The sequence below is a fragment of the Epinephelus lanceolatus genome, chromosome 22 (assembly GCF_041903045.1).
Source record: "Epinephelus lanceolatus isolate andai-2023 chromosome 22, ASM4190304v1, whole genome shotgun sequence".
Taxonomy (NCBI): Eukaryota; Metazoa; Chordata; class Actinopteri; order Perciformes; family Serranidae; genus Epinephelus; species Epinephelus lanceolatus.
The window spans coordinates 37,466,852-37,479,222 of NC_135755.1; the positions used below are offsets into that span (position 1 = coordinate 37,466,852).

The 12,371-nt window shown below is 42.2% G+C and overlaps 1 protein-coding gene across 1 annotated transcript in view; it reads left to right on the top strand.

Annotated features, from left to right (window-relative positions):
* Positions 1 to 444: 444 nt before the first annotated feature.
* The window catches only part of ablim2 (actin binding LIM protein family, member 2), a 245,136-nt gene continuing 233,209 nt past the window's right edge, over positions 445 to 12,371 (top strand). Inside the window, 1 exon segment of the mRNA XM_078164135.1 lies at positions 445 to 490. Within this exon segment, the coding sequence (XP_078020261.1) occupies positions 445 to 490 (46 nt within the window).

The following is a 12,371-nucleotide window of genomic DNA, read 5'->3' on the forward strand; positions in this document are numbered from 1 at the left end:
GGAGGCCATTGCCCATGAGGAATGGGCTAAGATTCCTCAGGAACGCTGTCTGAAGCTGGTATCTGGCTATGCATCACGTTTGCAGCAGGTCATAACAGCAAAAGGGTGCTCTACTAAGTACTGAAGATGCTTGTCATGAAGGGGTTGAATAATTTTGGACTGCAGTAGTCATTAAAAGTAGTATTTTGTGTTGAATTTGGATCAAAACCCTTGTAATATTAGTTTCATTGAACTACTTAAACAGTTCTTGTGTAATTTGTTTATTGCAAACAGCTGAGAAATTGTATATTTTGCCAATAAGCCTAATATGCAATGGGGGTTGAATAAATTTGATTGCAACTGTAGGCCTATACATATATACATATATCTTCCCACGAAAACTGGCATATTAAATTGATATTAAAACACTTTAAAATGTACACCTCTGTCAGGATCCTTCGGGAAATGGTGGAAGGCCAGGTGCGGAGTGTTCCACCGATAGCTGTTGCAGGTAATTGCACTACACTGTTTTCTTTTACTTTTTTTCTCCTCTCTCCTTGACATCTTGCATGTTGTCTGGGCGCAACAGTCCAAGCTCAACAGTCCAAAATGGCGTTAGCGCCCCTAGTGGCTGTTGGTAAAAATTCAACGGAGCTTTGCCTCTTGGTATCCATGCTCTTTGGTAGCATAGCCGAACCGAGGTGAACAAAGTTAGACATGGTTGTCATGGCTGAAGCGACAAAGAAAAGGAAGAAGGTGAAGGTGTTGTCCGAGGAGACAAAGAAAAAATGGGAGAGTGATAAAACAAGAGCTCGAACAAGGATTAATATTGGCCAGGCTTTCACACGCTGGTGAGAGCTGAAAGAGGAGGAGGGAGGAGGGTGACCTAGCGCTGTTACTGCTGTTAACCTCTACTTAGGAGACTCACTGTCTGCAGGTCGGCTGCCTCAAGTACATTTTAAGATAAAGTGTTAGCCTACATACAGACAGCTTTCGTTTTAGTTTGTCTTTAACAGTTTGCTGTTAGCACCGTGAGCGAGATGTGCTTGTGTCGACCACGATCATAAATCATAATAGTGGTGAATGAGAGACTGTGGACAGAGGAGATTAAAATATGGCTTTCTACATGCTGATCACATGTATTGATAAAGTACTGGCTTGGCTGGCAGAGGTTTTATTGCACTTACTTACAGTAACAAGTGTAGTTGTCATCAACTAGAGTAATCTTGAAGTTATATTCCCTTCATCTGCACCGTGGCCTCTCTGCCAGCGGCGGCTCTATCATAATGTTCGCAGGAGCACCGCCCCCACCTGGTCAAACTGGGCAATACACTCTCAGACATTTTAAAATGATTCCTTAGAAAACATCAATAATTTAATCATGTAACGGTGAAATATCTTTGAAATAATCATTATTACTAATACAATGCCTTCCATAGATTCATTATTGATTCCAAAGTATGTTTTTGTTAGGCTATATAGTGCTTCCGTAAACAGGACGCTGGATACCCAGGACTCTAGCAAGTAGCTTGAAACATTTTAGTCTTGTTTGTCCTGCGAGACAAGATTTTAAGTCACTTGAATAGCTGGGATTTGGGGCGCATTCTGAGCTCTCGCGTGTTAGCCACCTGTGAGTTAGCTAGCTGAGTGTTTGCTAGTGTGTGTGTAGCCGCAAGGCAAGCTGAGACAGAGAATGGAGTTGAACTTGGACAACAACTGTAATGCGGTGATTTCACTACAACAACACCCTTTCTCAAGGCATTCGGTGCAAGAGAAAAGGAGGGTGAAGGAGCTTGGTGCTCCCCAGCCGGATTTGAACATTCGGCAGGAAACATCTGACTGAGGTCGATCATATACACGGAACTTCTCCCAGGCCTGTTATGCAAAGCGGAGTTGGCTGACTGGATGCCCTGTTCAAAACAGATTATTTTGCTTTCCCTGTTTGCTGTTTAAAAGTGCTGGCACCGAGGATTTGTGGATACGGCCGGCGGTAAATGACTTGAAACACCTCTCTGGCAAATGCAAACGCCATGAAGCTAGTGCTAGTCATATGGATAACATAGTGAAAATTCAGTTTTTGGTGGACTTACTATTGCAGTGCAGTTAGATGAAGGTTACAGGATTGGCATCAGAAAGCACAATGAAGAGGTGAGAAAAAATCGACACATTTTGTCAAGAATAATAGACTGTGTTAAGTTTTGTGGAGCATCTGAGCTTGCTTTGCGTGGCCATGATGAAAGTGAGGACTCAGATAACCCTGGAATATTTCCCGGTTTGGTCAATTTTGTTTCATCTCTTGATGGAGTGTTAAAAGAAAATACCACTGTTTTTAAAGGAACTTCGTATGTGCTGCTGGACTGTATGTTGTGTCAAAGAAATACAGAGCAGTGATTTTTTGTCTATCCAGGCATATGAGACAACGGATGTCTTGTTGTCTTGCTTGTGCTGCGCTACATTGATGCTGAAAACAACATACAGGAAAGATTTTTTTGAGTTTATTCCTCTGCGGTCAGCTACAAGTTTGTCCATTGCTACAGCATTACAAGATACTCTTGCATCCATCCTTCCTGAGGGCCAGAAAAACAAACTCATCTGCCAGGCATATGATGGAGCCAGCGTGATGCGTGGTGGCATATCAGGTGTTCAGAAGAGAATTCAAGATGTGTACCCAAATACCCGTTACATCCACTGCTATGCACATCAGCTCAATCTGATAATGCAACAGGCCTGCCGTCACATTTTCAAGGTGAGAGGTTTTTTTGCCTGTAGGCAAAAGTGTGCGTTTTCAGGTAAAAAAAAAAAAAATCTGTATTTTTCTTTAGTTAATCTAATATTCTCCAAAAATACAGTCAGAGATCAGACAGTAAAGTCCAGAGCTTTTTGGAGTAAAGATGCAGATACAGGTATTCCCATCCCACACACACTCACACAAACACATTCACAAACACACAGAAGTAATTAGGTCTGCGATGTGGTGTGGGCTTGTGACATTTCCCTGCAGCCTGCTGTTTTACACAGGCCTCTGATGAAGGCAGGAATGGCTTGCTGTTTATATAGATGCCTCCACCAATTAGGCCTACAATATACATGATAGTAATTTATTCTTTTTACACTGAAAAGCCTGCTTTAAATGCATTGACATTATCATGGGATACTAACCCAGCCTCCATCACTGTACTTAAGTACAGCTGTGCCTTGAGCTGAATGTTAACATGAGCATGCAAACATGTTCATAGTGATAATGCTATGTATGTATAACTTTTACCTGCATTTTTCTGTCTAAATGCCTGATAGCATTGATAGCATGCTATGCATGATAGCATTTGTATTTGTGCATTTGTTTTTGGGTTGTACATCTGTATGTCCCATTCTTGTGAATGCAATGTGTCAAGAACGTCTTGAGGGAATTTCTTCAATTTTGGAACAAAGGCCCACTTGGACTTAGGATAAAGTGACTGGAATTTGGTGATCACAGGTCAAAAGTCAAGGTCACTGTGACCTAATCTGTCTTATTCTTGTAACGCAGTATCTCAAACACACCTTGAGAAAATGTTTTTTAAATTTGGCACAAATGTTTACTTGGACTGAACAATGAACTGATTAGAATTTGGTGGTCATAGGTCAAGGTCGCTGTGGCCCTGTGTCCGTCTCTTGAATGCATTATCTCAAGGAGGCCTTGAGGGAATTCTGTGCTTGAAGGTTAAAGGTTCCTGTGACCTCACAAAACAGGTTTTTGGCCGTATCTCAATAATTCATGACATTTCATGCCATTGGTCAAAGGTCAACTTCACTGTGACGTCATAATTTTCTGTAAAAACACCTTTCTGGACAGTACTCAATATCATAACTCAGGGACAGAAGGGGAGACATTTGGTCAGATAATGAATTGGTGACACTAATTTTGGGTGTTCACTTTGTAACTGTGTTGATTGTATAGATCTTCTGTAATGCTGGGGAGGAGATGTGTGTGAAGCATCAATGTTTTCACAGACATGAATGTAAACAGTGCAACTTGACTGGTTCATGAAGGCATACAGCTGTGGGGAGGTAATTCTAGTTTACTGGAGAAATAGCCCAAAAATCTTGCAAATTCTCATACAGAATTCATGATGCACGTAGAAGGGTCTTTTTCAGTTCACTGAGCTCCAAATTTGACACCATTAATAACTAACTGTTCCCTTAACCAGTTGATCAAATGAAATCTATTCTCACCCCCATGCTTAATGAATCTGGCTGACCAAAATCTGAGGACTCAAATTTAGTGTTTGATCGAAAGGATATTTAAGCCCCTCGCAATCTTTCAATGAATATCTCTATATCCGTACTCTCAGCTGCAATAATACAAAACATTTTATGCAATAGAGGCATCTTTCTGGGACTAGAGGCATTGGCAGAAATATTTCCCAACATACCAGACAAACTATCCATCTGCCCATCTTAATCTGTTTATCCAGGTCAGGTTGGCCACAGGCTAAGTACAGATGTCATGTACTTGTCTCCAGGCACTATGATTCTCATGCGATCCCCTGGATATGTCCCCATGCTAGATTGGATATTTATTCCATCCAGTGTGTTCTGAGTTTGTCCAGGGTTAGACATGCTCAGAATACCTCTACAGGGAGGTGTGCGGGGGCATCATGAAAGATCCTTTCGGGTATCAAATGGTGAACCCCCTCAACTCACTCCTTTCAGCATGAAGGAGGGAGAGAGCAGATGCTTTTCTCCGACCACTTCTGGATTTACAAACTTTTCACCCTGACCTGAGCCCAGACACCCTGTGATAGAATTTGTGAATTCTGGGATAGCAAAGGAATGGCCTACATTCTTACCCTAACCTTAACCAATCCCACACCTCTTGCGACACCTCTTGCCTAAACCTAACCAATCCAACCAACAAAGGCAATGAGTTCTAGCCATTGATAGGAACAGTAGGATGGGTCACTCCTTTTGCCTTCAGAATCTTTCATGACCACGCAGCCACTGGTCAATCAAGAACTTTGCATTCGGACCCAGTTCCCTCTCCATCACAGCAGTCGTGTATAATGACCACATCACAAATGCCACACTTGTCCAGGAGTTGATCTCACACGTCATTGTACCCTCAGTATGAACTTGAGGCACCTGAGTCTTTTCTCTTCAAACTTCTTCAACTACTTTTATTTTCAAACCGGAATAACGAAGGGGCTATTCTGGAAATGCCAAAATTGTGATGGCTGGAGCTTACCTCAGCAGGAGTGGATTAGACTTGTGGAGACAATGACTTGATATTAGTCTTTCTCACAGTCAGTGCGTGCTTTTATTGGGCAAGATATTTTTGAAAAATACTGGGGATGTCTAATGTAGATTCTAGATATTGTATTAGATACAGTATGTGCATTAAGGACTAATGCTAGGTATAACGTGCTTCTAGGTATAACAATTACACTGGTAAGAAGTAAGGAGTCTCCATTATGGACCTCAAGATAAAAGGTATGCTGAGACCTTGGTGTCCTTGAGTAAGGCACTTCCTTTAAGGCCCCTTGGTGGTTTCTTGAAGGTGGCCACAGATCCTGACTAATGAGGATGAGGATTATTGAGGATGATATAAATTTTTGAGAGTTTAGATATCAAATAGAAATGTATTGGCCAGTATTCTTTTTTCCAGTTGCATCAACATCGCAAGGGCTGGTATTGTTTTTACCTCGCGAGAGTGTGTGTCATCATGGTGAAATGTGGTTCTGGTGACACCAATTCTAGCACGAAGAGCTACAGAGGCCATTTGGGGGTATATTGTAAGGTGTTTATATGTCATGGCGATATGGGCAAAACAGTACATGAATCAGTCACAAAACTTTACAGGTGTGTAGTTGACATCAAAATGGAGGTTGAGCAGGACTTCTGATGGGCAGCAAGGAGATGCAGACGTCAGTCACTGAGCTCCCCCATATTAACCTTTGTATTTGTCAATTAGCCAAGCTTCACACATGCTACAAGACTTAACTGTTAGTTAAGTTGTAAGTGCAATATTATATCGCCAGAACTCAAGATTTAATCACTCTCGGTCGAGTTATTTTGATTTTCCAAGATGCCAGACACGAGAAAAAATGCTGAAGCGACTGAGAAGGCAGAGCAGGAGGACCCGGGTCAAGCAGCCGTGATACAGGCAATCGTCTCTTAAAAAAAAACAAAACTGTTTAGCGGCTATGAATCACTCCGACAACATTGTTAAACTGGAGCAACAGGTGTCCTAGCTGAGCAAAGAGGTGGTGAGTCTAACGGCAAAGTGTGAAGACCTAGTGGCGCGATCGCAGAGATGTAATCAGCGCATTTTTGGTATTAAAGAAAGACGCGAGGAGGGCATGTCCCCAAGTACATACATTGCTGAACTGCTGCGGAAACTATTGAAGCTGGAGAAACCACCTGTCATAGACAGAGCCCACCGTACCTTACAACAAATCTCAGGCAAAGGACAGCAACCGAGGGCCTTTGTGGTGAAGTGCCACTACTGTCAAGAAAAAGAAGCAATTTTGCAGAAAGCCTCCACATCACAGGATCTGATCTCCGAGCAGGGAGACAGGATCTGGGTGTTCCTCGACTACATGCAGTCAGTGGCCTGACAGAGAGCTGCATTCAAGCAGGTGAGACAGCAGCTACGACAGTGCGAGGGAGTCCGATATGGGACATGGTACCCAGCCAAACTCAGGATTACAACACGGGAAGGCGTGCAGAAAACCTTCACAGATCCGGCAAAAGCAGAGGCCTATGTAAAAGAAATTTCCACGGAGTCATAACTTCCACACACTCGTCTGCCACTCTGTTACCGCTGTGGATGGTCTTTCTGGGCATTATTCACTTTTTCCCCTCAATATAGATGACTGATGTAATTGGAAACATGCATCAATAGCAGTTAAAGGTTGAGCTCCTGTGTTTTTTTTTGTAATTGTCTTTCTTTAGTTTTGGCTTTTTTTGGCCTTATCCGCTGTGAGGGTCCTAAGGACAGAGGGATGTCGTATGCTGTAAAGCCCTGTGAGGCAAATTGTGATTTGTGATATTGGGCTTTATAAATAAAATTGATTGATTGATTGATTGTTGCAGCTGTTAAGCTAAACTGTTATTTCATTAGGTTTTTATGGGGCCTCAGCCCCTATAGGTAAGATTTTGATCTTGTTATTCCTAACTGACTTACGATGGGGAGAGGGTGCAGCTTCTCAGTTGGGAGAGGCAAGCAAGGGGTGTTACATGTTGCACTTGGGATTTTTTGTAGGGATTGTACAAAATTGTTTGTTTCTTGTTGTTGTTTTCTGTTTTTTCTCCCTTTCTCTCTTCTCTCCCTCCCCTCCTCACTCTGGTTAGAGATGTGGAACTGCTACCAGGTAAATTTATCTAGACATCCTTTAATCTCCATTTTCCAGTTATGGTTTTTTACAGAAGCGATGAATAGGACCACAACATTTGTAAGCTGGAATGTGAGGGGACTCAACCATCCCGTCAAGCGAAGTAAAGTTTTCTCCCATTTGAATAAACTCAAGGCAGATGTACCATTCCTACAGGAAACACATTTACGCACGTCAGATATCCCTAGGTTAAAAAGAGGTGGTGTGTCATAGGTCTTCCACTCCTAATTCGACCCAAAGTGTCATGGAGCAGCTACCCTGATTGGGAAAAATGTGCAGTTCATATTTTCAAAGGTTGGCTGATAAAAACGATCGTTTTGGTATTGTCCAGGGCAGACTATATAATTTACCAGTGGTTTTAGTTAACATCTATGGCCCTAACTAGGATAACCCCCGCTTCTTTAAGGAGCTGTTTGGCTACATCCCAGAGTCGGGCACACACCAGCTGACATTCGGAGGGGATTTTAATACGGTCTTGCATCCTTCCTTAGACCGCACCAGAAACCCAGCAGACCCTATTTCTAAATCTGCTCAGGTTATAAAGGCCTTCTGCCAGTCCAGTGAGATAGTGGACCCATGGAAATTTAAAACCTTGAAGGAGTATTCCTATCTCTCTGCAGTACATCAGACATACTCCAGAATAGATTATTTTCTTTTGGATAAGAAAATGCTTCCACTTTTAAGATCAGGCAGCTATGAAAGTATCGTCATTTCGGACCACTCACCAGTGGTTATGGACCTTTTGCTTCAGGATAATTCAACCACACACGGCAATTGGCGATTTAACCCAATACTTCTATCAGACAAAGATTTTGTAGGCTTCTTATCAACACAGATCGATTTTTTTCCTAGAAACAAATCAGCTACCACACACTAATATTTTCACATTATGAGAAATTTTAAAGGTATACCTCCGGGGTCAGATAATAGAATACACATCCTGTAGTAATAGGAGCAGATCAAAACGCCTCACTGAGCTAACTGAGCTAACTGAGCTCATTCACAATATAGATCAGCAACACTCTGCCTCCCCATCTGTGGACCTCTGTAAGAAGAGGACTGCACTGCAGACGGAATTTGATATAGTAGCATCGAAGCAAGAAGAGGAGAGGTTCTTAAAATCGAGACAAAGTCAGTACAAGCATTACAGCAGGTAGACTGCTTTCTCAACAATTGCGACAACATTCCGCTGCCAACTTTTATTACAGAAATACAAGCTATGGATGGCACTGTTAAAAATGACCCAAAAGACATCAATGACCAATTTAAGCATTTTTATTCTTCCCTTTACACTTCAGATGGCCCCTAGGATAATACATTTGTGGAGAATTTGGACTTGCCCACTATAAGTGATGTGGGCAAAGCCAACTTGGAAGAGCCAGTATCAGGGCTGCCAACTTTTCAAAAAATCTTGGAGTGAGATTCAGCGGGGCCGACCACAATTTTGTCGCTTAGGCCTACACATAAAATTTTTGTTTGTCAACTGATTGAATAGATGCGATCCTGATCCCCCGCATCCTAATGGATTTTTGGGGAGCCTGCTGGAGATGGATGGGGCCTAATACCTTACATACACATACCATACAGAGAGAGACAATGGTGGTATAGTGGGAAAATTATGGATGTGGTAGATTCTGGTGGGTTTAGGGGTAGCATTCTGGAGACTTGCAGGACCTTCACAAGTGAACCTGCATTCAGCTCAGAGTGATTGAACCAGTTAAAACCAGAAACTAGGACTTGCCTATGTGGCGTATACAGTGTTTCCCCTATATGCACCGTCATATGACCGTCAAAAGACTGCTGTTAAGCACAGACAAACACGCTGCTCGCACAACAGCTCAGCATGGCACTCAGTTTGAGCAGAGCCTGTGTTGCGTTCAGGCGTTGTCATGTGAATAACAAATTCCAGTACTTAAATAGGTCATAGCACAAAACAGCAGCCTGTGTCAAGTGTCAAGCGGAACGACTACCAGCACTTTTGGAGGTGTGGCGTGAGACCGTGTGAAATCAACCAGTTGCGTTACTCTTACGGCAAATATGTGAGAGTTGGCAGCTATGAAATTAAATTAATGAAAAATAGGAAATTACCAGGCCCAGATGGATACCCAGTTGAGTTTTCTAAGACTTTTGCAACTAAATTGGTGCCCCTATTGCGCTCTGTTTATGCAGAAGCACTTATTCAAAGGAAACTTTTTACATCCATGACCCAAGCAACAATTTCTGTATTCTTTCTGTAATCTTGTATTCTGTAAGGACCCAACCAAATGTGAATCTTATCATCCAGTTAGTTTACTCACATGTGACTATGAAACACTTACAAAAATCCTTGCCCTCAGATTAGAATCTATAGTTCCGACCATCATACATCCTGATCAAACTGTTTTGTAAAGGGCAGACAGTCATTTCACAACTTGCGCTGCTTCTTTAACACTCGTCCCAATCCCCAGAAATAGTAATTTCGCTGGATGCACACAAGGCCTTTGACTGGACTGAAAAAAGTCATCTTTTTAAATCACTAGGGAAATTTGAATTTGGACTGACCTTCATTCTTTGATTTAAACACTATAGACTTCACCACAGGCATCAGTGAGGACAAATGATAGACATTCAATGCGACTATCTGCAATCAGCACATAAATGTATCTCTATATCGACTGTCCCGTCACATCTGATGTCAAATCAAAGGGGATTGGCACCGTTTGGCATATTTGGCACGCGTAATGGAAACCCAACCTGATTTGATTAACACAGGTGCAAACTAATGAGTTCACATCCCTCTCAGACAACCACAAACAGCCACAGCATCAGATAGGGAGTATATATTCAGCATCTGTCATCTTAGAAAAGTCAAAAGAAAAGAAACAGAGTGAGACTGCGAGAGAGAAAGAGAGAGCGCGCGCACGAGAGAAACGCAACATTGATTTACAATTGTGGTAACCTCCTCCCAGGCTACCTTTGCATCATCAGCCCGTGGAGGTCTGCTCGCAGTTCCGTATATTCGGACACTGCGAGCTTGGACCTCCCAGACCAAAACATCACTTTCCTCCTGGGAGAAATTTGGCCGTCTGACGCTGCTGCTCTCTTCTGCCATGGCGAATTGAGTAAACTCTCATTACGCCTTCGCGCGGCGCATTTAAGGGCGAGGAGAGGGGCTCATTTGATTGGTGTGATGTGTGTAAAACCCACTCTGTGCCTTCTCACCTCCCTCTTTCCGACTTGCGCAGGTAGGAGGGACGGAGGTGGGAAAGAGGAGTAGCTGTGCCAGGCGCACGGTGTGCCAAACTTGCAAAATCCGCCTGGCCACACCCAGTTGGCAAAGCGCAAGTGCGTGAGCCCTATATCACAATTTGGAGTGGCCTCAGGTTACAAAATCAATCCGACAGAGGGTGCATTATTCCCAATTAATTAGAAAGCATTCACAATGTCCTTTTATCCATACCCATTCAGAGTTACAACTGGCCCCTTAACATATATGGGAGTCAAGGTAACGCACCGTTACAGAGAACTTATCATTTTCGACAAATTATGAACCAAGCTAGAAATGATCTCAGGTGCTGGTCAACTCTCCTGTTATCCTTAGCTGGGCGCATCAATTCAATAAAAATGATTATTCTACATACATTTTTATACTTATTTCAGACAGTTCCCATTTTTTTTGCTAAAATCATTCTTTAAAGAACTAGATAAATGCATAAGCACATTCATTTGGAATAAATCTATACCCTGCGTATGTAAAATTGTTTTGGAGATGCAAATGGTGGTCTTGCAATGCCAAACTTTTTATGTTATTACTGGGCAGCCAACATTCATAAATTAACTATATGGTATGATAATTTTGGGAATACGGAAGGCCTTCTCTGGGCCCTTATGGAACAGCAAACGTGTGTGCCGGCCACCCCAGCTACTATGTTGTACTATGGCCCTCTACCACTGGCTGCAGGGGTCCATACAGATAACCCTGTCATCAAAGACACCCTTCGTATAAAATAATATAAATATGGAACCAATTCCGTAAGCACTTTGGCCAAACACAGGCTCTGGTATCTATGCCTTTTACTGCAAACCCTCTTTTTAAACCTTTTGATTGACTCGACCTTCCAAATCTGGTTTCAGAAGGGAATACACTGTATGGGAGACTTTTTTACAAATGGGCTATTCAATTCCTTTTACGATTTTGTAAAACATACAGTGTACCAAAATCTAATTTTTTCAGATACAGAAACAGGCTGCGTGTCTAAGGTATATAATATTATTCAAAAAAATGGAGTGTTACTCTGTGCAACACCTGAAGGAACTGTGGGAGGAGGACTTGGAGACGGAGCTCTCTGAGGAAATCTGGCCAAGAGCGATCCAAAGAATCCATACATCCTCAATCTGTGTTAGACACGGATTGTTACAGTTTAAAGTACTAAACCAATTACATCTCTGCAAATCCAAATTAGCCCAGATATATCCTGGTACTGACCCAAATTGTATTAGATACCATCAGGCCCCAGCCACATGTTTTGGACTTGTCCAAAATTGTACACATTCTGGTCAGAAATATTTAACACATTCTCCTACATATGCAAAAGAAAGGTTAACCCAGATCCTGTTAGCGCAACATTTGGAGTTGCCCCTAGCAACAGCGGGATATCCAAACATCAATCAGACCTAATGGCATTCTCAACTTTATAAGCCCGCAGGCTTATTCTGTTTAACTGGAAATCTTCCATCCCTCCATCTCACTCGCGCTGGATTCGCAAGGTGATGTCATTTCTCAAGCTGGAGAAAGTCAGGTGCACAGTTCAGGGCTCTTTGAAAAAATATGAAAACACATGGCACCCCTTTCTAAATTATTATGCAAATTAATTTGATGCAACCACTTTAAATTAGTTGTCTTCTACATCTCTACCCTTTTAATCTTCTTTCCTGTGGACCGCACTGCATCCTTTGCCTTCACTTGTTTATCCTGTTGTTATTACAAGTAATTATTGTGCAAAGTACAATGTATATTAGATGTACAGGGTATCGGTTAAT